At 33.3% G+C, this 27,935-nt stretch overlaps 3 protein-coding genes across 3 annotated transcripts; 1 reads left to right on the top strand and 2 right to left on the bottom strand.

Moving 5' to 3' along the window:
• Positions 1–442: 442 nt before the first annotated feature.
• On the bottom strand, positions 443–4,136 carry LOC123672898. The gene is made up of 3 exons (XM_045607228.1): positions 3,978–4,136; positions 3,383–3,915; positions 443–536 (listed from the first exon to the last, which is right to left on the bottom strand). Exons 1-3 carry the CDS (start codon positions 4,107–4,109, stop codon positions 533–535), a joined length of 669 nt encoding a protein of 222 aa, XP_045463184.1. The 5' UTR covers positions 4,110–4,136; the 3' UTR covers positions 443–532.
• Positions 4,137–4,205: 69 nt separating this feature from the next.
• LOC123673317 lies at positions 4,206–5,013 on the bottom strand. The gene is made up of 3 exons (XM_045607805.1): positions 4,992–5,013; positions 4,491–4,894; positions 4,206–4,427 (listed from the first exon to the last, which is right to left on the bottom strand). The coding sequence occupies exons 2-3, from the start codon at positions 4,845–4,847 to the stop codon at positions 4,206–4,208; spliced, it is 579 nt and encodes a 192-aa protein (XP_045463761.1). The 5' UTR covers positions 4,848–4,894; positions 4,992–5,013.
• A 13,697-nt stretch (positions 5,014–18,710) lies between these two features.
• LOC123673318 lies at positions 18,711–19,286 on the top strand. Its single transcript, XM_045607806.1, has one exon. It carries the CDS (start codon positions 18,711–18,713, stop codon positions 19,284–19,286), a length of 576 nt encoding a protein of 191 aa, XP_045463762.1.
• The last annotated feature ends 8,649 nt before the right edge of the window (positions 19,287–27,935 follow it).

Raw genomic sequence — 27,935 nt, forward strand, 5'->3', positions numbered from 1 at the left:
CTGAACACTTTGCAAAATATAAGATTACGTAGATACTATGATATAACTAATGATTTTCAAGTCTCGAAAAAAGGTATATTGTAATGATTTCATAATATAATTCAAATTCAAACTGTAATACTATGACAGATAATTGGGAAAAGAAATTTATTGTATTATTTTCAAACTGTAGATATAATAAAAAATATTTGTAAACGTTCACAATTTTTTTCGTATCAAATCAAAATGGTCATTTTTATTGAAGAAGGAGAATATCTCCGAAACGTCCAATTCAATATTTTATAGTTTTAAGACGAAGACATATACCTTACCTTACATCAAAAGTGGTACATGATTGAGATATTTTCTGCTTAAAATAATGTTTTTCGATAATTCTTCGCTGTGAAAATAACCAAGGATCTGAGTGATCTGACTCAGAAGATACCTTAGTTCTCAATGATGCTGATCCTCAGGGAACCATCAGTTGACGCAACGAGGATTGTTGGTTTTGGATACAATATTCAAAACAGCCGGATCAACTCACATAATTCACTCATCTATAAAAATAAGCTTTCTGGTTATATACGTTAATAACAAATATCGAACTGAAGAGAAGTCTAGTGAATACGTGATACGTGATAGTTGTCACATCTTTGGTCATACTAAACTAAACCTACAATATTCTTACAATATCCAAAAATAGGTTTTTTTATTGAGTATTGCCTATAAAGAAGGGCGCCGAAATTTTATTTTGCCGGGGCGCCAAAAAGTCTGGCGGTGGCCCTGAGTCCAAGCATTGTTCGCAAACAAGTTTTTGTTTCAAATAATATACAACATATCCTGCCATATAAATTTAACTATATTTAGAGTATGGTGAAGATGGATATGCAGATATGCAAAACTTGTAAATACGGATCTGTTCACTACTATGAAATGTTATTGGTCAAAAGTTAACTGAGATCTATATCCAAAATGGCGTACTGGTACCGCTTTAAGTCACGTGATGTTGACTTCTTCTCTATTCCACGGGCGTAGCCAGGTTTCAGTTTCGGGGGGGGTTTTACATATTATAAAAAAAATCTTATGTTTTTCTTTTTAAATATATCAACTTTGAAAGAGCCAACCCATTCAGTCTATTTTCACTAGTTTTATTTTTCAAGTAGGTATGTTTTGAGAAAAAAAGCATTTTCAAAATCACTTTTTGAAATTCAGTTTATTTCTTTACATCGATTCCTATAAATATATTTAGGAAAAAAATACCGTCGTAGTATTTATACAACAGAGTACTCAAATTCAAATTTATGAGTAGAAAGTTTATATGCAAAAAACCGGTAAAAAATGATAGTTATCACCTTTTTTGCATTTTTTTCAATGTTGTATCATGAAATTTTGGTGGCAAACTTCAGATTCGAATTCTGTACCCCAGGAACACAGATAATAAATCGAAGAAATTAAAACTACCCCATCAACTGAGTTTTAGCAGAGATAGATATAATACGCCAAATTTGAACTATCGTTTGAGCCAGGTTTTTCGGACAAAAAACTTTATGGAAGAAAACGTCAGAAGATTAATTTTTTTTTGTATTTTTTTTTAATGTTCCGTCACAGAATTTTGGTGCTAAACCTCAGATTCGGATTCAGAACCCAACAAAATAAAGGGTGTTTTTTTAGAGCTATAGAATTTTAAATTGCAATAAAGCAACGATGGATTATTCGATTGATATGAATTTTATTTATCCGCAAGATAATCTTGTGGCATTACATTTTAAATATGATTTCTGGCATATGACCGACAAGGCTGGCTCGGATGTAGTCCAATCTGGACGTCCAATTTTCGATGACTTTTCAAACATTTGTGGCCGTATATCGGCAATAACACAGCGAATGTTGTCTTCCAAATGTTCAAGGGTTTGTGGCTTATCCGCATAGACCAATGACTTTACATAGCCCCACAGAAAGTAGTCTAGCGGTGTTAAATTACAAGATCTTGGAGGCCAATTGGTCCAAAACGTGAAATTAGGCGGTCACCAAACGTGTCTTCCAATAAATCGATTGTGGCACGAGCTGTGTGACATGTTGCGCCGTCTTGTTGGGACCACAGCTCCTGGACATTATGGTTGTTCAATTCAGGAATGAAAAAGTTAGTAATCATGGCTCTATACCGATCACCATTGACTGTTATTCTGGCCATCATCGTTTTTGAAGAAGTACGGACCAATGATTCCACCAAACAGTCAGTTTTCTGGATGTAACGGTGTTTCGACATACACTTGAGGATTAGCCTCACTCCAAATGCGGCAGTTTTGTTTGTTGACGTAGCCATTCAACCAGAAGTGCGCTTCATCGCTAATGGACGTAGTGCGCGATACGTATTCCGCACAGAACCATTATTTTCGAAATAAAATTGCACTATTTTCAAGCGTTGTTCAGGCGTGAGTCTATTCATGATGAATTGCCAAACCGAACTGAGAATAAATCACTTGACAACTGTTAAATCGGTCGCCATCTTGAACAGTAGTGCCAACTTAAAGTTATATACCTCGAAAAAAAAACACCCGTTACATAAGATCGAAAAAATCAAACTAACCCATACTTTCCTTTGAGGGGCACATGTGAGCACAAATTGACTGGATTACGTAGAGGTAATTTAATTCAAATTTCACATTACAAATAAATTGAACTGAGAGTGATAATTTCATTCACTTTTTACAAATTCCATAAAAAAATATTTTCGAGATTTTGAAAAAAAAAAGTTTTTTTGACATTTTTAACATTTCTGGGGTATATTCACGATAATAAGTTGGAGGGAGCATTTTCAAACTTGTGTTAACCTTATGTTAACACGTCACCTATGTTTGTAGCTAGTGCAAAGCACTAAAATTAATTAAATTATACGTTAGAAATAGTATGTCACAAGATCAGCTTAGCAAGTTAGCATGCGCCAATTGCAGCTTTGGAGACCACATAATTTTATTTAATTATTCCTATCAACTAGCCCAAGCTTACACTAGGTACCTTTTTATATTTTTTTTATTTGTTCGCATTGTAAAACGTCAATTCTTCGAGAAATTGTATGAAAACCGATCCATCGATTTTTTTGCGATTTCATCGCTGTTGTAATTTTCTAGGTAAAGCCCTGAACAACGGTCAAACAATTTTTTTAACTAATTCTATGTCATAACTCAAGTTACTAAAATTGTAGGTTTTTACAAATCAACTCAGGTAATAAAAACAATCGAAATAAGAAATTCGTTATCTTTCCTTCAAATTAAACAAGAGGATAAACGTCCTTTCTCTCATTTTTTCCCCCTCTTTTATGTATTTCCGATGATAACTACAACTCCATTCCATTGGTGGCTCTATGTTAATCTATATGTACTATTTACACAATTATTAAAATTACCTATCAAATTCCTCATCATCCAGAGATCTCAGATAGTTGTTAACTGTTTCATGTTTGGCCTCCCTTGTTGCTTTTCTATCCAACACGTCTGTATCATCATTTTCACATCTCTTTCTCTTTATGAAGACATGGATTTCTTCACTATTGGCCATTTTAATTTCTGAAGGTTTTTCCAAAGAAAGCTGCACGGCAACATCACCTAAACCAGAATCGCTTCCCGACCTTTGCTCATGCAAACATACCAAGTGTATGTGTTTACACATATTAGTTTTTATGGCAAAATCAGGACATTCACATCTATAACGATGCAAACAAATCTTGCATATCCTACAGAATGATGTTCGGCATTCCACCTCACACAATTCGTTATATTGTACCTTATAAAAAATTATACCTGCTGAAGATTTTACCAAAAATTCTCCGAATCCAACATCTATTACCTCTGTTTCATTCTTTGAAAGTAATTTTTCTGCAGCTTTGTGAGCCTTAGCAACGAGTCTGTCTTGGTAGTTATTGGAATGGGGTCTTTCTATCTATAAAGAATAGTAATGTCTCAAAAACTAAACAGAAGAAATGATTTTAGGAAGAAGTAAACCTTTAATATTCTTTGCCACATTTTGCCATCCACTAAATTTTCCATTTCGTCCAGAAGTCGATCAACTGGTATATTTGCTTTCCTTTTCAGTAGGTTAGTTTTGAGGATGTTATTGAGAGTTTCCAGTGCCATATTAGTATTAATTCCTGCATATAATCTATAGCAATGCGCCCACGTTGCTATCCTTTCTTTACTTTGGTAATAATTACTGAAAAAATAATTTCATGCTTAACAAACTGTAAAAGACATAGAAATTTTTATTTTGAAATATTTGGGGAATATTGCTAGATTAATATACTTTTTGAGATAATTGAGAAACATAAATTCTTCAGAATTTTCCAGTTTTTCAAAGTATTTCTGACTCTTTTCTTCAAATTTGTGAATGTCGGTTTCATTCAGTATTTTCTTCATTTCAATTTTCATTGTTTTCCTTATTTGCTCATTCTTTATCTGAAAAATATATCATATAAATATTTATCCATGGAAAATTATAATTTACATCTCATTACTAACCTTAGATCTGTCTTGGATCACCCAGTTTTTAATCACATGCCAGGTACACAAAAGTCTTCTTGGTCTATTTTCCATTACTTTTACCCATGCATTATAATATTTTGGGTCGTCATCACTCATGAAATATTCCGGCTCTATTCTATCCACAAGTTTCTCACTCAGTGCTTTCATGAAAACTTCTTGAGTCAACTGGTCTAATCTATTGCTAAGAAAAAAGGCCACTGGAAATCCCATATTCCTATCGTCTTTCACAAGCATCACAGTTAAATCCATTCCCTTCTGATTAGTACAGTGGGTTCCATCCATACATATTATTTTTGGGAAATCTTTGATTTTTTTTTCCATTACCTCATTCATAAACCCTAGACAAAAGTCGTTAGGATGCAATAATGGATGTTGTTCGCCTGAAATAATATGAAAAAAAACTATCATACCCTAATTATTCTTCAAATTCAATTTTATTATAACAATAGAAGAAAACACTGATTTTGGGAATAGTACCTTTCTGTTTAAAAAAAAAGCAGTAGTTCTGATTTCACTTCACTTCTGATTTCACTTTCCTTGCGTCAGAGATAATCCTTTCTACAATAACACCATCACACAATTTTTTGACAATTTCTTTCTTATCAAGTTTTGATAAGTGTTGTGTCCCTGTATCCTCTTCATGACCTACATGGGTTTTCCAAAATCTTGAAATAGTCTGCCCTATAATATGAAGATTACACTGATTACAATATTTTAGGAAACTCCTACCTTTAAGGATATCTGTCATTAGAGCATATTTTTTATTTATAAATTGGAGAAGTGCAAATAATAAAGTATCTAGAGATTAGATATATTCCTATAAATATTCCAATTGAACGGATTACTGAAATTACCTGTTTGCAGAAATGGGAAAACAATGTTAATCACCTTTCGAATTGCTTCTGTTACAAACATAAGACTTAAGTATATAATCCTTATATTTTTTCACTCCGTGGACTGCATATATCATTTCCAATTTCTCTGTCTCAAACCAATGTTCATAGTTTTCTTCATTAGTGAAGTGATGTGTTTCAAACTCCAATTTAATATCATGCTCCAATGCTAAATGAGTTTCTAATTTCTTATAAGTTCCACACTGCAGCTCATTTTTCTTACAAAGCGGACAAATAATATGCGACTTCGAAGTCGGAGTATTGTTCACTTCATGAATACTTCGCAAATGCCTATTTTTTGAAGAAATGGTAGAAAACTCCACACCGCAAAGAGAGCAAACTTTTTCCTGGTTTTCCATATCTGCCATGTCACAAAATATATCCATTGAAAAACTTCCAAACTTAAAAAACTCAAAACTGCTAACACTGCTGTTTCAGTTGAAAATTCCACTTTGCCGCGAAATCAGTCTGGCAGCTGGCTGTCAATATCCCGATTGTCAACGAGACTTGCCGAAAGCCTCCGAGGTTTTCCCGGAAATTAGTGTCGTCTGTCATTCAGAGTCTGTCAAGATCTATAGAGAGTCTGTATCGCCATTGGCCATCATTGACAGACATTTTATCGTAGCTATTTTATGATTGAAGATATTAAAGACTATTAAGGAGAGGCTACAAACGATATACGCCATCAAACTAATAAGAAAATCCGTGAAAACAAACGTTTTCATTACAATCAAATGTTATTTATTTGACGAGATCTGAAGTGGTGATCCAAAAATTTTACTTCACTATAGATTGGTGGTGTAGGATCAGAGAAACAGGAAAATGATACTCTGTTAGTTCGCCGACGTTTCGGAAAAATTTATTTCCATCCTCAGCCTCTGGGCTCATAACGGTGCTTGATGTCCTCCATAAAACCCATATGAGAGATAATGTTGTCAAAAAATAACCGAAACGTCGGCGAATTAACAGAGTATCATTTTCCTGTTTCTCTGATCCTACACCACCAATCTATAGTGAAGTGAAATTTTTGGATCACCACTTCAGATCTTGTGAAATAGTTTATGGTTATTTTTTGACATCATCTCTAATATGGGTTTTATGGAGGACATCAAGCACCGTTATGAGCCCTGAGGATGGAAATAAATTTTTCCGAAACGTGGGCGTACTAACAGAGTATCATTTTCCTGTTTCTCTGATCCTACACGACCAATCTATAGTGAAGTTATTTATTTGAATGTGTAAACTGAGTGACGTCACGAATGATTGACGCTGATTGGTTGAAAGTTACGAGACAACCTGTCTTGATCTATAAACATTGCCTAGCGACATCCCTGTACAGATAACGAATCCAAAAATCACATATTGCAAAACAAAGAGCGACGCTGCCAAAGCGGATGGATAAAGGAAAATAATAAACCTCAGACATAGACGTGTTCGTAGTCGTAGTACAATAAAAGTAATCATCTTGAAAGTGATAATAAAATCATAAACCAATCCAGGAGGAATCGGCGCATAAGTACCGAAAACTATTCCACCTCAATTTTCTTATGTGATCCTCTTCAAATTCCCCTACTGATAATATAAATGCATGTTGCCATGGGGCAACCCCGGGCCATATTGTTCAAACCGAAATTGTTTGAACAATTGCAAGGAATTGTTATTTTTCAACCGGACAAATTTTTTTTTATATTCTGTTTTGAAATACAAATAAAAAAGGCCCTCTGACTTTTTACGATAAAGTTAATATTTTTAAAGATATGAATTTTTAAAGGTTCGAAAAATCTCAAATTTGGGTACTTTCGACCCATGAAAAATATATTAAAAAAAAAAAATATTAATAATATTTTTTCCTTAATTCTTTATACAATAGTTAATAATATTGTAAATAGAGATCTTAAAAAATTTCATTGTTTATACCTGTTTTTTAATTTTTAATTTCGCGCACTCATAAATATGCGTTTCTTACCTTTAGTTAGCGCCGTCTCTCTCTGACTCATGCGCTGCATCGGCCTCTGTGTCTTGAATCATTATTTATCATCTATCTTAAAAACTATCAACTTTATCAAGATTTTTAAAGAGAGCAATGTTATTATTAATTACATTTTCTACAATTTGTTTTGTATACATTTTTTTCTGAAAGCAATTTTTCAAAAGTTATTTAAGCATAAATCGGAACATGTAATTAAAATTACTTTTTTATAAGTTTATGTTACTTTTTTGTTATTATCATAGTAATTCATGCATTTATATCAACAGCAATAAGATATAATACTATTTTAACATTTTTTGGAACCACAATTATAGATCAGGCGCGGATCCACGGGGGGGGGGGGAACTGGGGGAACGTTCCCCCCCCAAATGGCCCGGGCACCTCTTAAATTTTGCCGGCCCGTCTAGAATTTGACATACTAAGGCTCAAATAATTACAAGATCAAGCAAAAATGTAATTTGACGCAATTTCTGAAACAAAGATGTTGAAAGTACGGATACGGAATGGAAATGCAATAAGGTTAGAAATAATATGAATATGGACCAATATATAGGTTCAAACGTTCCGCAATAAACACGTTCAAAGATGCCGCAATTGGGTCATAAATATTACTGTCGCGCGTCGGCATGTGATTCTCTGCTTACCCCGATTTCCAAGAGTTTTTTTGCGCTTCATAAATCTTGTCGGTATCTCTTTGACAAACCATCTATTTTTGTGTGAAGTGTGGCTTCTTTGATGGGTATAGATCTTCAGGCGTTATCTCTGATATTTCAGCAATTGTTTTTAATTTCAATTCACCAATCAGAATTATGAACCCCAAGAAGAGGGAAAGGGAAAAATATATGAATACCTACTACGAGTGTAGACGACCAGAATAAGCAGTTGTTTTCTATTTATTAATTTGTATATTGTGAAATTTTTTTGTGACCCCAAAATATAATTGTTGTATTGAACTAGGACAAATTTAGTCTCAACAAGGCTTTGATGTTCTTATTTTTGTTCACCTGCCCAATATAAATATAAACCTCTGTTTGTATAATGGTAAAGATCAAAATATTTCATTGGTATTCAACTAATGTTAAATGAATATAATTCTACCAATGCAACAATTTTTGACATGGTGCTGTAGTAACATCTGGAATCGAACAAATTTTTATTAAAATCATACCTCAAACTTTGGCTTTTTGCATTTCAAATCACGTTGAATCTAAATCTGCAATAAAAAATTAGTTTATCCGCCTTACGCAAGCCTTTTAGTCCGTCGAGAGTGGAGGGGGCGAGTGTGATTTTCCCCGGGGCCATGATTATTGGCAGCCTGTAATTTTCAGAATTCCATCAACAAAACAATTCCTGAGTGAATTTTTTTCACTTATCACATGAAACATAACAAGACGTTGAATATTTATTTTATATCGGGTCGAGGCCCTCCGCCTACCCTTAACATTATCTATTCCTCTTATTCGGGTGTAATGATGTTTTGAGTTACCTACTCAATACGAGGTTTACCTAGGATGCAGTCTCTTGGAACGGATGGCAATAAAAAAAGACAATCATGAAAGAATAATAACACGTGCATGCGAAATATTTCCTCTTTGTTGGTACTTTGGAAAAAAGGACCTGAAATATGATCTTCAATAAAAGCAGGCCTACTTTCCAATATATTTCCTATTTTGTTTATCATGAGAAATATTTAGCTTTGTTGAATAATCATAGGAATGGATTGCTAAAATTGGAGGTATAAAGGAATATGAGAGATTCCTTGGATAATAAAAAAGGCCTATAAATATGGGCCCATTAACGCTTTGTTTTCGAGATACAGAGTGTTTCTTGTAAGTCTTGTAATCTATTTTTTTGTGATGATTATACCAGTTTATCAAATCTTTCTTCATCTTCGCTACAGATGCGGTAAATAAGTATCAAAAATTATAATAAAATTTATTCATCATAGCTTACTAACTGGATCTTCGTTATAAGTTGGCTTTTTCTGAGTATTAGGTACTAGAGAATAGTTTGAAATTTTTTTCTAGAAATCAGTAGCAGATAGGACAGAACTACAAGAAACCAAAAAGTGTAGTACTCGATCAAAGTTTCTTTTAACATTTTTCTAAACTACCTGTAGTCTTCCAAAAAAAAGTTCTGGAGGAAAAGAGCGGGCACTGTTCCAGAAAAACTATCACCCTGTAGATTTGTATTCAAAATTAGTATACTCGTATCACATGATAAAAACTTTAAATTAGAATATCTATGCCAAATTCAAGTTAAATATCGTGTAAAGCACAGGTGCTATGAGAAAAAACTTGAAAAAATCAAACTCCAAATCTGGAAAACAAAGAGTGAACCTAGTGTCATTTCAAGTGGTCCATTTTGAAGTGAAAGCTTGTATCTTTCTATGATTAAATGACATAATCTACTGAACACAAGTGACATAGAAAATGTCAAAAAACTAATACACTTTGTTACTTTATACACTGTGTCCGTAAAGTATGGAACAAATTCATTTTTAGCTAAACAGACCATTTTAAGAAATAATCGTGAAACACGTCGATTTTTTAATTTAATTTACCGTATTTTGAATGATAATCTAATATACAAGGTGAATTACTTTCGAGTAATGACGTCACTGTCATTTTTTTTAAATGGAACACCCCCATTTTGTCTCAATTTTTCGATTACTTTATCTGAGCTGATTCCAAAAATGTATCACATGTTGATTCCAATTGGTCCTGTACCAATTGAAATCAATATGTGATACAGTTTTGGAATACAAAACTATGTATTTTTGTCCATCCTGTACCAATTGGAATCAAAATGTGATACATTTTTGGAATCAGCCCAGCTAGAGTAATCGGAAAATTGAGACAAAATGGGGGTGTTCCATTTGAAAAAAATGACGGTGACGTCATTACTCGAAAGTAATTAACCCTGTATATTAGATTATTATTTCAAAATACAGTAAATTAAAATAAAAAATCGACTTGTTTCACGATTATTTCTTAAAATGGTCTGTTTAGCTAAAAATGAATTTGTTCCATACTTTACGGACACAGTGTATAATTTGAAAATACAAGTAAATGTATGGGGACATTTTTTATTCTATTCATTTCATTTTCAATACATTTTTTGAAAACCCATATTAATAAACGGCAAAAAAATGACGTCCCAAAATGGCGGAAGTATCCAAAAGTTCCCCCCCCAAAAGTGGGTCCTGGATCCGCGCCTGGGCTCAGCTGTAGGTAACCGCCATGTTGGATCGATAAAACCTGTCCAAGAGTATTCCTATGGAGAATTCCCTTCCCATTTCAGTGAGTTGAGTACAATTGAATAGGGTTGGAAGGCGTTTCCCCTTATTGAGAGAGGAGAGAGAGAGTGAGAGAATGCTCATTAGTGGCTAATGGTTATCAGGGCTGGATCAATTTTGGCCCCTGAAGCAAAGAATTTTTTAGCGCCCCTTCTGAAAAAGTATCAATCAAACCGCCCCCCCAACAAAAAACATCACCTGTTTCGATGATTTCGTGGTTAAAAAAAATTTAATTCTGGTGAATAAAGAACATTGAAATATTTCGATATACAGTATACCGGTTTTTTTAAGATTTTTGAATGAAATACAACAGCAAAACTGAATAAATACACATGTCAAGAAAAGAACTAAATAAAACAAAAAATCACTAAAAAACATTAAGTTTATTTATACTGAAGCATAAAATTATAAAACAAAATATCACATTCCATAAAAAAGTAGGAACGGTAAAAAAATCATTTCACCTACAATAAATTCATAATAATAGTTATTTATTATACAAGGGAAAAAAGTATTAGATTTTAGCTCGAGAGCTAAAATTTAATATTTTTCCCGTGTATAATACACTATTTTTTTCTGTGACAGGAAAAACGACAATTTAATAGTGAAAGAACATATTATTACCATATATTAAAGTCAGAATGTTATCGATATGAAATTTGAATTTTTAAACTAGTAAGCTGCAGAGCTGTGCCAAAGCATTGTGCTTAGTGCTTTCGAAAGCACATGAAGCCTTTTTGTGCTCCCGAGTACTGTGCTCCTGAGCACTTTTTAAAATCGGTGCTTGGTGCTTAGTAATCCAAGCACTTTGGCAAAAATCTCATTTGCATAAATTCATTCATTTCGAAGTAATGAGGATCTTCCAAAGCCCCTTTCACTTTATAAAAAATCGAAATATTTCAAAAACGGTAAATTTTGAGCGAACCAACTTGGGTTAATTTATTCCGTGCAATCTGGAAATTCAACGAAAAACATGGTGTTCCATGAAAAAATATTTATTTATTCATCGAGGTACACTTTTTTTGTACACCCTGTATATTTCCAAACAATTAGATAATGTAGCACTGATAGAACCTAATGTTACTGTGTACTGTGAAATTTCATAGACAAATTAAAGTGGTTGAATATTTCAGATTTAAAGTTATTCATTTCACATTACAGAATCATTTTTTTTTGTTGATGACCTTTATTTCATTGAGAATTTTTACGTATCTCTGTATTCCCAATCAATTCATTCATTTAGATCTATATAATCTCGTAATATGAGACTATGGGAGCATATTCATTTGGAGAGACTACACGTCATTCAGAGGATGATTCTCAAAACGATGTTTGGAAAACCATATTTGTTCCCCTCTGTAGAAATTTACAAAATATCAAGAGTTCTGAACATACAACAACTTTACTTTTTAAAATTGACTAGTCTTGTCCAGAGGGGATAGATAAGACTACAATCGATCGATCACGAGTACCCTACTAGACATAAACTCAGGAATTTCAAGACGATACGTGGGTACGTATCGTCTTGAAATTCCTGAGTTTATGTCTAGTAGGGTACGGTTGGTCAGAGATGCTGGTGGTATTTGGCACCCAAAATGTTCGCTTTTCTTCCTATGGAATATAGAACACTAACAAATCGTAGATCATTCAATAGGAAGATAAAATTGTGGCTACTGAATGGAGATGCGAAGGTATTCAATGATTTGGGAATTCAGTGAGTGTTGGTGTGGATTTACTTACCTTATTATTCATATCCATCATGTCTAAACAGAGAGTTATTAAGTGCCCTCAAGAATAATGACAAATATTTACTCATGATTAAGACATTTTTACCCCGAATTGGACAGAACTAAGAACCAGATTTTGACAGTTTCAACCCGATAATAGAATTTCTCTATTTCTGTATCGTAATGAGTTCATTACAGTTCTAAAAAACAGTGCTGTAATGAAGTCATTACAGCATCGTTTTCAGATATATTTTTCGTTTTGTGGTTGTCTATGCTGACTTCCAATCCTATCAAACTTCAACAAACGTCAATAATTATCAATATAATATAATTTGGGGATATAGAGAAATGATTTGCCACATATTCGCAAATTCTCATAATTATGGTAGTGGTAAATCGATTTTGTCAGACATAATTCACGAATTTAATGTGTAATTGTAAATTATGTCTAAATTCGAAACATACGATTCATATTCAAATTCTGTAATCTGTCAATTTTCGTAACAGTGACACCAACTGCCAAGATACAATACAAAAGTCACTAGGATATATAATCTGAATTTTTCATTGAATTTCGACAATATTTCGCAAAACTTGACTGAAATAGAGAAAATATCGTCTAATACTCGTTGCAGAAGGCAATTCCAACACTCATGCGTTCCAAAACTCGCTCCTTCGTCGCTCGTTTTCGAATTTCGCATTCGTGTTGGAATAGGAGCCCATTCTGCAACTTGTTTTAGAATATACTATTTAGATTTCATATGATTCCATTTGTGTTATTGTTCATACTAAACGAAATTTTTTTTGGTATACTGTTGTCACGACGTTCAAGGAAGAGAATTTTTGTATTTTCTTTCAGAACTAACAGGCGAACCTCTAGTGAGCCTCTGTTCATCGTGTTTATTTGCAATAGTTATTAGAATATTATATTAGGTTGTGTTGAAAGCAAATAAACTTTATTATTATTATTATATGTTCAATTGTTGATTGCAAATCAAAAAACCATAAAAAATATTGATGATCATGAATTGAATTGATTCTGAAAATTACTATTGAAATTAAATATAACTATTATAATAATTTTTGCTACTTAAAATCGCACTTATAAACTTGAATTTTATTTGTATATCATTGAGAAAAAGGAACAACAAAAAATTTCCGAATACCTCATTTTTTCGATCGGATCCGACTGTCCACGCCACAATCATAATCTACATACGGGATAATAAATGATAAACAATCGCGTAAAAATTCGATAAAAGCTCCGAACTACTCGAATTGAATCGGCGGCACCCCTGGATCCTGATATCTATTTCTCCAATATTTTAGGACCTTAAAATAAATGAATAATCTCATCTTATATCTAATTGTCCCTTTGTCACACAGAATCTCTTTTTCAATTCTTTGGATTTCATTACTTTCCTACTGCGTTAAAATCACATTTACTACGATAGGTCAATAGGTTTAGTATATTCTATTGATGAGTTTGAGTTGGATAACATGAAATTTTTCTATTATTTCTCTATTATACCCCGTGTTTAACTTTTAATGTGAGTTGCATGATTCCGAAACTAAAAATCTTATATGAATATCAATCTCAAGAAGTGTCTGTAAATTCAAAGGACAACCAATAACCAATATCTCTCTTTATTAACCCAACCACCCTCCAGGGCTTATGTCTGGGTAAGCCACTGGAGAAGGGTATCGACGTGAAATAAATGTTCGACGTCTTACGTTTCATGAGAATAGTGGAAAAAATTCACTCAGGAATTTTGTTGTGTCTGCATCTATATAACGAGATTCTGAAAATACAGGCCCGGCTAAACTAAACTTGGTTCAATTCTCGGAAAAAACTTCAGATAGAAAAAATTCTGAAAAAATGTGTTCACCCGGACAGTAACAAAAATGGATAAAAAAATCATCAAACGTGCCGACAGTAATAGCGGACAGCCCTAATTACTTCTGAAATTCGGTTGAAATATCCTTACTTATACCTACTGAAGATAGAAATAATAAAACGAAGGAATTTTTACAAATCTCTTACTATTTGCTATAATTGTTTCGCCAACACTGTGACATAATCAGGGTACATTGACAAAATAGAGCTTATATAAGGGACAAAAATATGAGCATTGCCTGAAGAAACATGAATACTAAATAGGATCTAAGAAATTATAAAGGTGTATTAGACGTTCACCACACCTGGGATTTCCAAACTATTGAAGAAATTCTATAATGAACAAACAGATGAAAACTCATTCCCATTATTGTATTTGTTCGAATAGTTTGGAAATTCCAGGCGGCAAATGTCCAATAAAACTGTAAAGTTTGTTATGTCCAATTTAGTAATTCATTAAGGTTGTTCGAAATATCATGTCAAACACTGTGAAAAATATTTCAGATTATATATTTATTTTATGGAAACACATCACAGAAATATTTTCGGACTTTATTTCTTGAAATACAATATATTAGCAAGAGGTTGACATCTAGTATCCATAAATAATCAAATATACCTATTGTTGTTGGAATCACAAAATCGGAGTTTCAGAAAAGGTCTTATTTCACGAGATCAGAATAGCTTCACTAAAATATGGAAATAAGGTTCATATTGAAAACTAAAAAGCAAGATATGAAAACCAAATTTACTTGTAGAATTAAACGCAAGCATAAAAATGGAGATACGATTAAAAAAAGGAATTTTGATTTGTGAGAATTGTCGACGCAAAGCATTCATATTTTCAGAAAATAATTCAAATTTATCGTTTACAGTCTGGCCAACTACCAATGATCGAACTTTGTAAGACTTCCCTCAATCATGCAAATATTTAAATTCTTTTTGTTGAAAAAAAAAGGGGATGGTAATTGTAATAACTTAGTCCTTTACCTATAAGATTAGTAATGAAATGTAAAATTTCAAAATATCATAATAGTACTGTTTATTCTTTATTTTATAAGAAATATCCTGTGATATGATTGAAAATTCAATTTCATATTCTCCTTCTGCCTATCAAATTAATTGGTTTTTTATTGAATTAAACTCATCTGATCCATAAATGCGCACTGAATTCACACAAAAGAAGAGCGTCAGATTATTGTGTATGTTCACGCCTAAATACGACCCTGTTTCTCGCCTAACTCCGACTCTGTATACTCCACCCCTGACCCGAACTTCAAGTACCACCAAGACGCTGAAGACGGAACGAAGAGGCAGTATGCAGCTAACAATCTAGGGGTTAACATCTTAATTTTACCCTAATTTCAATATATTTCAACGCTGTATGCTCTTAAGCAATAAACGCAGTTTTTAAGTTTACAATTGAATGTAAAACCACACAATCCCCAACATGGTCCATTCGAGCCACATTTGAATCCAGTGAATTCAGAAAAGCGATACACATTCGAATCCAGTGAATCCAGAAAAGCGATACACATTTGAATCCAGTGAATCCAGAAAAGCGAGCCACATTCAAATCCAGTGAATCCAGAAAAGCGATACACATTTGAATCCAGTGAATCCAGAAAATCGAGCCACATTTGAATTCAGGGAAATCAGAAAGGCGACACACATTGAAGATTTCAAGCATCCAGACGTCCAGTGAAACTCAATCCTACGCATTCCAATCCAAGGGCGCAGTGGATCACCGCAATCGTCGAAGCGATTCAACTCTAGATCCAGGCATACATACAATCTGGGCAACTGGAACTACTTCGTGAGGGGTAAATAAAATCCTTCTTTCTCTGTTATACTGTTGCTGATTTTAAGCGATATTGACTTCAACGTCCCATAAGTATCCCACTACTCTTTTCAATATTTCTAATAATCGTTCATATTCCATAATGAATTTAGAAACTCTTAAAAGAAATCGCGGTGCTATTAAATCAAAACTAACGATATTCACGAATTTCTTGAACGAAATCAAGTCAAAAACGGAATTACTTAGCACTGATTACATACAAATTTCAGAAAGGCTTTTGAAATTTGATAACGTTCTCGAGGAATTTGAGGAAGTTCAGAATCTAATTGAGAATTAATCGGAAGATGAGGAAGTCAATTTTTCTGAAAGAGAATCTTTCACAAACAAGTACTACATGCAAAAGGCGTTCGCTAAATCAATTCTAGATAAAAAAGAATCCGAAGAAAACGCAAGTTCTATCTCAATTCAGAATAATAGTAATAATTATTCAAACTCGATCAAGCTTCCAACTATTGAGCTACCTAAATTTGATGGAAATTATCAAAATTGGTTAGAGTTTCGCGATACATTCGAATCTCTGATAGAGAAAAATCAAGCCATAAATGAAATTCAAAAATTTCATTATCTTCGGGCATCTCTGGAGGGAAGCGCGGTATAGGTGATTCAATCATTAGATTTCTCCGCTACGAATTATGCAGTGGCGTGGAATAGCTTACAAGAACGGTACGATAATAAACGATTACTCGTACACAATCACGTTAAATCTACCTTTCACTTTGAAACTATCACGAAAGAATCGAGTGAAAAAATACGTTATCTTTTAGATACAGTTTCGAAAAATCTTCGAGCTCTAGAGCAACTGAACCAGCCCACATGTCATTGGAGCACATTAATAGTTTTTCTCATTCAAACCAAACTAGACTCAGCAACGGTACGCGAGTGGGAAAAATTTAGGGCTGACAAGGATGTTCCAACTTGGGACGATCTGAAAAAATTCCTCAAATCTAGAGCTGATTTTCTCGAAACGATAGAAACGAATCATACGCAAAGGCATATTGAGATAAAATATCAAAGGCACAACACAACTAGAGGTTTTTATACCAGTGGCGCAGAAAACAAACCCAAATGTGTTTTTTGCGCAAAGAATCACTACAGCCAAACATGCGAAAACTTCTTGAAACTTTCTGTGAACAAAAGAAAAGAGCGGATTAAAGAATTGAAATTATGTATGAATTGTCTACGTCCAGGTCACTTCAGCGAACAATGCAGATCTTCAAATTGCAAGAAATGCAATGGCAGACATCATACACAAATTCATTCTGATATAGTTAACGTAAAAACGCCCGATGTCAATACCAATAATTCATCGTCTACAAATTCAAACAATGCGTTATCATATGCGTTGTCAGCGAACAAGTCAAACGCACGCGTACTCCTCTCCACAGCAGTTGCTCATATTGTGGATAATGAATCAAATCGGCAAAATATCCGAATTCTATTAGATTCCGGTTCGGAATCAAGCTTCATCAGAGCAGATGTCTGCAAACGTCTAAAACTAAAGACTACTCCTGTGAATGTTGAAGTTTGCGGTCTCAATCGTGCGGTTTCCTACATAAAATCAAAATGTTCTGTCGATATTCACTCTCGTAATAATTCATTCTCCACGAAAATTCACTGCTACATTCTTCCTGAAATCACAGGAAACATTCCATCCTCAAAAATCCTCGATTATTCTCATTTGAACATTCCGGACGACATCAATCTTGCAGATCCTGATTTTCACGAACCAAACACGATTGACATGCTAATAGGTGCAGATTATTTCTATTCCATGTTAAATGTCGGTCAAATCTCTTTAGGTACTAACCAACCAATAGTACAAAAAACCAGTCTCGGTTGGGTAATTTCAGGACCCATAAGCAAATCAAGGCCCAAGCGCATCGCATGCAATTTCGCACGAACCGCCGATGTTCAAAAACAATCAACGCGATTTTTGGAAATCGAAAAAATTTCATTCGATAAACCACTGTCAGAGGAGGGAAAGCTGTGTAAAGAGCATATTGCTCAAAACACACAACTGATTACTTTCGAACAATTTTCAAGTATCAACAGACTTGAAAGATGCATGGCTTATGTCTTGAGATTTGTGAACAACGTTTCAAAAGGTCATAAAAAACAAACCGACACACTGTTTCCTAACGATTTGAAGTCAGCGCGTACGAAACTAATAAAATTAGCTCAACTCGAATCATTTTCCATCGAAATCAAGAATCTGGAAATGAAACAGAAAACAAATTCAAACAGCACAATTTTAAGTCTGAATCCCTTTCTTGATAAACACGGAATACTCAGAGTGGCAGGAAGAATTTCTGAATCCACGTACGCGTTTGACAAAAAACATCCGGTAATATTGAGCCACAAGCATCATTTCACGAAACTGTTGTTCGAAAATGAACATAGAAAACTACTGCACTTGCTTTATGCACTTCGCGGAACTTTCTGGCCAACCTCTGGTCGCTCTTTGGCAAGAAAAACCGTACGCCACTGCATAAAGTGTTTTCGGAACAAACCAATGATAGTCCAGCCTATAATGGGCGATCTACCTCTAAAAAGGGTGAAACCGCAACCACTCTTGATTTCAGACTTAAGCAAGGACGCCTTTGTATTAGCACTTCGCAGATTTATATCACGCAAAGGAAAACCTCATAAAATACATTCCGATAATGGAAAAATGCTCGTAGACGCCAATTCTGAAATCCAAAATTTCCTCAAGTTAAAAGAACCAAATTTAACATATGCCCTTTCTTCAGAAGGTATTCAATGGAAATTTATTCCACCTGACTCCCCTCATTTTGGCGGTCTTTGGGAAGACGGTATGAAATCAATAAAACACCACATGAAAAGAGTGATGGGAAACGCTCATTTGACGTTTGAAGAGCTATATTCATTATTAACGCAAATTGAAGCAACAGTTAACTCCCGTCCACTCACACCTCTTTCCACCAATCCCTCAGACCTTTTACCTCTTACACCTCAAAGAAGACAATCAACCTCCCCTTGTCTGGAAGCTAGGAAGAATCGAATCCTTACACCCTGGAAAAGATGGCATCTCCCGAGTAGCAACCATACGAACGTCAACGGGTCTAACGAAGAGAGCCTTCAGTAGGATTTGTCCGCTTCCTGTTGATGTTGAAAGCCAGCCCTTTCAAGGCGGGGGCCATGTTCACGCCTAAATACGACCCTGTTTCTCGCCTAACTCCGACTCTGTATACTCCACCCCTGACCCGAACTTCAAGTACCACCAAGACGCTGAAGACGGAACGAAGAGGCAGTATGCAGCTAACAATCTAGGGGTTAACATCTTAATTTTACCCTAATTTCAATATATTTCAACGCTGTATGCTCTTAAGCAATAAACGCAGTTTTTAAGTTTACAATTGAATGTATATTGAAATTAGGGTAAAATTAAGATGTTAACCCCTAGATTGTTAGCTGCATACTGCCTCTTCGTTCCGTCTTCAGCGTCTTGGTGGTACTTGAAGTTCGGGTCAGGGGTGGAGTATACAGAGTCGGAGTTAGGCGAGAAACAGGGTCGTATTTAGGCGTGAACATGGCCCCCGCCTTGAAAGGGCTGGCTTTCAACATCAACAGGAAGCGGACAAATCCTACTGTAGGCTCTCTTCGTTAGACCCGTTGACGTTCGTATGGTTGCTTTTATGGATCAGATGAGTTTAATTCAATAAAAAACCAATTAATTTGATAGAATGAAGCAGAATATGAAATTGAATTTTCAATCATATCACAGGATATTTTTTATAAAATAAAGAATAAATAGTACTATTATGATATTTTGAAATTTTACATTTCATTACTAATCTTATAGGTAAAGGAGTAAGTTATTACAATTACCATCCCCTTTTTTTTTCAACAAAAAGAATTTAAATATTTGCATGATTGAAGGAAGTCTAACAAAGTTCGATCAAGTAGTAAGCCAGAATGTGAACGATATATTGAATTATTTTCTGAGAATATGAATGCTTTGCATCGACAATTCTCACAAATCAAAATTTCGTTTTTTAATCATATCTCTATTTTTATGCTTGCGTTTTATTCTACAAGTAAATTTGGTTTTCATATCTTGCTTTTTAGTTTTCAATATGAACCTCATTTCCATATTTCAGTGAAGCTATTCTGATCTCGTGAAATAAGACCTTTTCTGAAACTCCGATTTTGTGATTCCAACAACAATATATTTGATTATTTATGGATACTAGATGTCAACCTCTTGCTAATATATTGTATTTCAAGAAATAAAGTCCGAAAATATTTCTGTGATGTGTTTCCATAAAATAAATATATAATCTGAAATATTTTTCACAGTGTTTGACATGATATTTCGAACAACCTTAATGAATTAATAAATTGGACATAACAAACTTTACAGTTTTATTGGAGATTTGCCGCCTGGAATTTCCAAACTATTCGAACAAATACAATAATGGGAATGAGTTTTCATCTGTTTGTTCATTATACAATTTCTTCAATAGTTTGGAAATCCCAGGTGTGGTGAACGTCTAATACACCTTTAAAATTTCTTAGGTCCTATCATAGTACATATTCATATAATAGTAGAAAGTGGTTTCATCCGAAGAAATATGAATAGAATTGGGATATTATCAATGAAAAAAATTTAAAAATTGAATATAAGATTCAAACATATGAATTTAGCAATAAAGAGTTCTAAAAATAATAATATAAGATTCCACATTCGAAATGTAATGCCGTCTTTTAAATCGTTGGCAAAGTTTTTTCATTTGAAACCTTGCTTTTCTGTTCCCTATGCATTGTGATTTTTAGACATTTCTCTATTTCAGTGGTCAAAAATTTTTTTATTCTGAATTGAGAACCGACGAATCTTTCTATTCTTTTAAACCTAGGGTCTTGAAATGTACACACATCCTCCTCTAACTAAACTGAATCAGAAAAACAAAGTGTTTTGAATCCTTCATAGAATTGAGGACGAAGTGTATTCTTGGAGGATTTAATGTTCTCAAAATCCGCTCGATCATTCTTTTTGTATCTGTATACCTGTAATGAGAATGAATTTATTTATGGCATTTAGATTGTATTGCTATGTCCCAGCGTAGGATTACTGCGTCTACATAAGGATCTATAATTGTATTTTGAACGTTGTCATGTAATGAAAATTATTTATGGATTTCCAAAATGAGGTTTTTGATTGAGAATTAGTCTCGAAAATTAGCTCCGCTTTGGATGATCGGTATTAATTTTCTCGATAATTTGGAACAATGAGCGATAATGAATGATACTGCTAGTCTACTTGGATGATTTTTTTATGCAATTTTTTTAATGAAAATTGTTTTGGGGTTTGAGGATGCATTAAATTGAATTTGTATTTTAGTATATCTTGAAACATACTAACTATATTTATCTTAAAATGATAAGGAAATGCCAGGCGGCAAATTTTCAAAGTGCCTGTTATGGTTTATTACATCTCTTGTCGTTAGACACTTCTATCTTTTGAGCGTTTTCTTGTGTACCTCCAATTTCTTTTATTACAAGGTCAGAAGGATTATTGAACGCATTACGACCCTAGGACCGGATCATAAAATACCATTTGTTACCTATTTTGCTCACTCTCAATTGAGCGGTAGTTTTTCTATAGAATTTAACATGTACTTGGGTAAATATCTTATTTTCTCCTTTCTTGTTATAAGAATAAGGTTAAAACCAGAAATCATGGTTCTGCACTTCTGCAGTTTTTGCCCATTCTTATATTATTTCTTGAGAAGGATGAGAAAGAAATTGTGAAATGAAATTGTTTCTCGTATATTTTCCATTCCTCTGAGGAATCAACAAACTGATTGGATAATTGAAAAAAAAACTAATACTTGAAATATCCAGAAGCTATTTCAAATGCGCAATAAAAAAGAACCCTTTTTTAGTAAAACTTTAGAAATGTAATAATTTTCTCGAACAAAAGACAGTGGTGTAGAATAAGAATATAAAAACTATCAGATCGCTCCCCGAATTTCTAAAAAGTTTCTGATTAGTAGGTACTTAATAAAACTATGTTTATAGTTGTGAGTTTTGACTGATCATGTTTTTTCAAATGATAGGAATTAACGACGCACCCCATAAGCTGATACAAAATATGCTACTGTTTGGGTACTTTTGTGGTCTAAATGTGATAATTGAGTTCTGATTTACTTGACAGGGTTGAAGGTCAGGTTGTTGGAACAAAAACCACCTCTCAGTCCAGTTGCCGACATCAATTGAGCGGTAGTTTTTCTATAGAATTTAACATGTACTTGGGTAAATATGCTATTTTCACCTTTCTTGTTATAAGAATAAATACATAAATAAATAAATACCAGAAATAATGGTTTTGCTGTTTTTGCCTATTCTTATATTTCTTGAGAAGGATAAGAAAGAAATCGTTAAATGAAAAATGAAATTGTTTCTCGTATATTTTGCATTCCTCTGAGGAATCAACAAACTGATTGGATAAATAAAAAAAAAATAATACTTGAAACATCCAGAAGCTATTTCAGATGCGCAATAAAAAAGAACCCTTTTTTAGTAAAACTTCAGAAATGAAATAATTTTCTCGAACAAAAGTCAGTGGAGTAGAATTAGAATAGAAAAAGTATCAGATCGCTCCCCTATATTTACGCCATTGGATAATTTTGGCTGGCAATATTTACCTAATTTGTCTTCTCTTCTGTTTGTTTTATTTACGTGTGGATATTCAATATATGTATATATATATGAATAATCTTTTCAACTACCTTTGAAATATGATATGCAAATTGGTGAACATAAATATTCTATACGGTATAATTTCTCCCAATTTTTTTGCTTTACTTGAAAAACTATGAAAAAGAGCTTGTAATCGTGCACTTAGTGATAGAAATCCGGAAGTTATAACAGCCATTAATAATGGTTATGAATTAAATGAAAACTTGTATAAAGTTGGCAAAAATAACAAATTAACGAGGTCTGATAGTTATGATGATAAATGCCGTGAAGCAATTTGCATATGATCAAAGAAATGAGGGATTCAACTATTTATTCACGGGAAGGCTTATTCAAGATCCTCTCGAGAATCAATTTTCTGTGTATCGTCAGAGAGGGGGATATAACAGAAATCCCACAATAAGTTCATTCAGAACAGCATTCAAAATTAGCATTGTATCAGATTTTTTAAGGCCATCTGCAAGTGCCAATGCAGGTAGTAAGGCAGATGACGATGAAAATATTTTAGTGCAGGCAGATAACAACGAACCTTTTCCCTTATTGAATCTCGATGAAAACTCGTCTTCATCAGAATCGGACGATTCGGATTCTTCAAGTAGTCCAAGTAGTACTCCTGCCACCGAATTTCGAGATGAAGTGACATTGGAAAAATGTTCTGTAGTATATTTTGCAGGTTATTTGGTCAAAAAATGTTGGGAGCGTTCGGGTGTGAAGATTGTAAAATCACTTTGGAGGCTCCTAAAAATCTTGAAAATGAAGATGAGCTCTTGATCTTTTTCAAAAATTACGGTTTAAATTTTGAATGTGGATTAAAAGCACCTACATCTTTGCTGGAGAAATTCACAACAATAGTTTTGGATTGTTTCAGCAAAGATATAAGGAAAAGTTGCAATGATAGTCATGTGTAATTTGAAAAAAAAAGTGTTAAATGCATTAAAAATTTTCTGCCCGAATGGTTCGCAACGAATATCATCTGCTCGGAACATAGAAGATATATTTTAGATTTGTTGTTAAGAACTGCAATATATAAATATTGCAAAAATATTTCCAGCCTACTTAAATCTCGGCAATCATCGAAAAATGTGAAACTGTCAATTGTTCAACATTATTGAATATACAAAAGGCCAATTTTTAATCATTCAGAATAATAATAATAATAATCAATAAAGTCCCATTTTTAGAAAATAGGACTTTATTGATTTAAATTCGTTACAAATGAACAGAAAAGCAAAACAACTTATATCTTAATATTGTACGAACAGAAGGAAAGTCCAACTAACCTTCAAAATATAAAGATAAAATAGAATATTTTTCTAATGTCACTTCGTTTCGAGCTATTCGATTGTGGGACTACTAAAAATAAATAAATAATTCTCTTTATTCCACAATAATTCAAATCATAATGAAATGGCGTCATCAAAATTGAGTAGTTCGGAGGATATTTTCTCGATATCATTGAGATTATTACTCCACAACAGAATATTCGTGTCATCTACATATTTCAATAGCAGGTATAAGAGAAGGTATATAGAAGCACAATAGGCTTTCATTGAGTTTCAACATATCATAAACGCAGGGCCCCCGCAACCGCGCGTGCAACGCGTGCACCGCACGCGGGCGCCACTCTAAAGGGGCGCCAAAACCACTTATAGATCGAATGAAGAACCGAAAGAACTAAGGTTTTTGAAAAGATTTTTTTTCCAACTTCTTTCTTGCAATTTATGCAAGTTTCCGAACGTCGCAATCGGTATGAAATAGCCTTTAGCTAGAGGAATTACTGAAATTCACTTTCGACACCATCTGTAGGAAAAATACTACAAGTTACGGAGAATTCCTGAAACTACCAAAATCTGCTTGCTGCGCTATAACAGCGAGAGGCGGCGTAATCCAAATAATAGATATTTTATTTCGCCAAGTTTAAGAGTCAAGAATTTAAATACTTTAATACCTAACTAAAAATTGAAAAAATTTGTATTTTGTGTATAATTGTGTTTTGTTTAACCGTTTTTTGTTGTGATCGAATTGAATTTTATGAAATGGTTAGGAACTTTTCCAAGGTTCTTCTAAAATACTTTTGAATATGATAATGGGAACTTTCTCAAAACTGTCTGAGATGATTTTGTCTTTTGATCCTGTGATGAGAGAGCACATTAGTCGAGTGCAAAACTCACATTCAAATTCTTTAAGAATGACCCATTATTTAGGCTACCAGATACAAAAAGAAATCAAATTTAGAAATTAAAATCATGAGAGGTCGAGAGTCTGATAATGGGGCAAATATGCGCGAATATATAATAATAACAATAATAAAACAAACATATTGGTTTACAAAAACGCATACTCGATGCTAATCCTAGGGCATTTTTTGCGCCATGTGCAGCACACAGCTTAAATTTAACTGAAAATGATGCTGCTAAGGTTTCAAATGAAACATTGGACTTTTTTAATATTGTACAAGAACTTTATATATTTTTCTCTTCATCCACAAAAAATTTGAATGTTTTAAAAAAGCATGATCCTCAGTTACATCTAAAACCCCTAAGTGATACTAAATGGTCAAGTAGAATTGATGTTAAAGTTTTATTTTATTCAAATATGTGATAGCCTTTTAGAAATAGCAGAAAATGATACTTTCAACATAGAAACTAGACATAAAGCAAGTTCTCTTTTATTAAATATTCAATCTTTTGAATTGATTTGATATTTAATCTTTTAAATTCATTTGTAGTATAATAATTTGGTATGATGCTTCATTCCAGATTAATATTTCAAGCAAAATGATGCAAAGTGTAGCAATTGACATTAAAGTGTGCCAAAACTATTTGAAGAAGTTGATAATTTCAAAAATTATAGAGATGATAATGTTTTCGAGGAAAAACTTACTGAAGCTGGAAAACTAGTGGCTGCTCGTGAGAAAGAGCAATGTTTATGCCTTTATGAATAATTTATAGAAGAATAAATCTTAAGTTTTGAAACATCTATAGTTTCATAACAAAATTAAAACATAATGCGCTTTAAGTCGAATGCTATAATGAAATAATGAAAAATTTAAACAAATGTATTATGTAACAACTGACAGCATAAGGTTCTTAAGGCAATGACAGTTGCTGATAGATTTTTAACCATTCTACACTAAATTCTCAACAAGACCAAAAAAAAAATTTGCCGATTACCCAGCAGCGCTTTTCTCCACCTCCCCCTTTAAGGGGCGCCAAAATATGTTCGGCACGCGGGCATTGATGACCCTTGCGGGGGCCCTGCATAAACGAAATTGTTGTCATACTACCAAAATATTTTCATTAACATATGGCTGACTACCTTGCAGCATAGTATAAGGAATGGGCTTGCAGGTAGGCTCTGTTGCAGATGTAATTTGTAACAATGCTAATTTTGAATGCTTATTGTGGGATTTCCATTCTCTGTATTGTATTGGGATTTGATTCTTGAGTCGATCTTGAATAAGCCTTTCTGTCAATGAATTTTTGAGCCTCCATTTTTTATCCGTTGCAAGTTGCTACACGGTTTTTATATATAGTGACAAGGAAACCATCAAATATATGGGTCTCGGTACCTAATTTGTTATTTTTGCCAACTTCAAAGAAATAATTGCCAGTTAATTCATAATGATTATTGATGGTTGCAAGAGCATTCGCTCAGTATCTTCATGATTACAAGGTTTTATTGACTGAAACTGTGTGCTTTTCAAAGCATCAAATTCATTATCACCAGGGCAGCACTGAGACTCAATAACCCTCATCAATATCGTATAGTGTCTTATATCGGAAAAGCTTTATTCCCATAGAAAAATATTTTGTAAAGAATTGGTGCGGGTTGAATTCAAATGCTAGAGAGTATCGAAAAAATACATCATATTGTTTCCTTCCAAGAACAAAAAAAAATCAGAAACTTTTGATTTCTAATTCAGTAAAAATTGAGGAAATCTCTCTAAATTTTTATTGAATTAGAAATCGAATGCTTCTGACCTGGTCGTAGCTAAATTCTTTAATGTATTTCTGACATCTAAATTCACCTTGATACTCACTTGTTACCATTTACTTGAATATTGAAGGGATTGAGGCAATAGGTCCTTTCTCGAATGCTGGATAAATAACAGATTTAGAACAAGATCTTGTAGAACTGATGTTAACCGGAGAGCTAAGAGTTTTAATTAAACACGGATAACAACGATTCTGATTTAAAAAATCATTTTCAGTTCTTTCTTCGTTAATGGTTGAGCTTGGATTTAATAAAGTAGCTTATTTACTTTATGAAAAAAACTGCACAGCACTAAGAGTGGCTATTTGCTTAGTATGTATAGAAGAACTAAAATTCCATCTGTCTCTACCAACTCTTGAACTTTTCTTTATAAAATTTCTTTTATTTGATATTAAAACTGAATTTTCCAATTTTCAAGTTTTTTCCATCATTTTTACCAAAAAAGATGTATTACTAGGAAACCTCTAATATTTCAAGCTCCTGAGCTATATGAAAAATCCATTGATATGTTCAATCCACAAACTACAACCCGAAAATATTCATTTCAATTTTAAATATAAGGTAAATATAAAAATAAAACCTGATTTTATTTATTTTCAACATCATTGAGATATTTCAATATAATGCGATGTTTCGATAACTGAAGTTGACATTTCAAGAATTTTCATGAATTATGTGTAATTGAAATTGTATTGGTTTATGGATTTCTCAACAATCCCAACGAAAAATTAATTATAATTAATGAAATGTAAAATTTAGTTATCCAAACATCTAACTTTAGTTTCTTTTTGTTTTCCGGAAATCTCAGACTACTCCACAAAGTCAGAAATTTCAGTTTTTTCTCATTAAAATTTCTTTCTCGATAATTCTTGAAGTATTCATTTTAGGTATAGGGTTTGCTTAAGTAGCCCCCACTATTCTTCACGTAGAATTGACTGAAATAGAATAAATAAAAAAAATAAAATAAATTGGTTCTAATCTTGAAAATCATGAGTTTTGATGAATTTGAGTTGTCCGAGTTCATGATCTTCTTATGAAT

This window comes from Harmonia axyridis, chromosome 2 (genome assembly GCF_914767665.1).
Source record: "Harmonia axyridis chromosome 2, icHarAxyr1.1, whole genome shotgun sequence".
Classification (NCBI taxonomy): domain Eukaryota; kingdom Metazoa; phylum Arthropoda; class Insecta; order Coleoptera; family Coccinellidae; genus Harmonia; species Harmonia axyridis.

What these genes read in the sequence shown, in the direction of transcription:
- LOC123672898 (XM_045607228.1), bottom strand. Translation starts at nt 4,109, where the DNA reads ATGGCACTGGAAACTCTCAATAACATCCTCAAAACTAACCTACTGAAA. An exon ending in TGTGGCAAAGAATATTAAAG is followed by an intron (nt 3,916 to 3,977) that starts GTTTACTTCTTC and finishes TATTCTTTATAG; the next exon opens with ATAGAAAGACCCCATTCCAA.
- LOC123673317 (XM_045607805.1), bottom strand. Translation starts at nt 4,847, where the DNA reads ATGAATGAGGTAATGGAAAAAAAAATCAAAGATTTCCCAAAAATAATA. An exon ending in TGATCCAAGACAGATCTAAG is followed by an intron (nt 4,428 to 4,490) that starts GTTAGTAATGAG and finishes TATATTTTTCAG; the next exon opens with ATAAAGAATGAGCAAATAAG.
- LOC123673318 (XM_045607806.1), top strand. Translation starts at nt 18,711, where the DNA reads ATGGGCGATCTACCTCTAAAAAGGGTGAAACCGCAACCACTCTTGATT.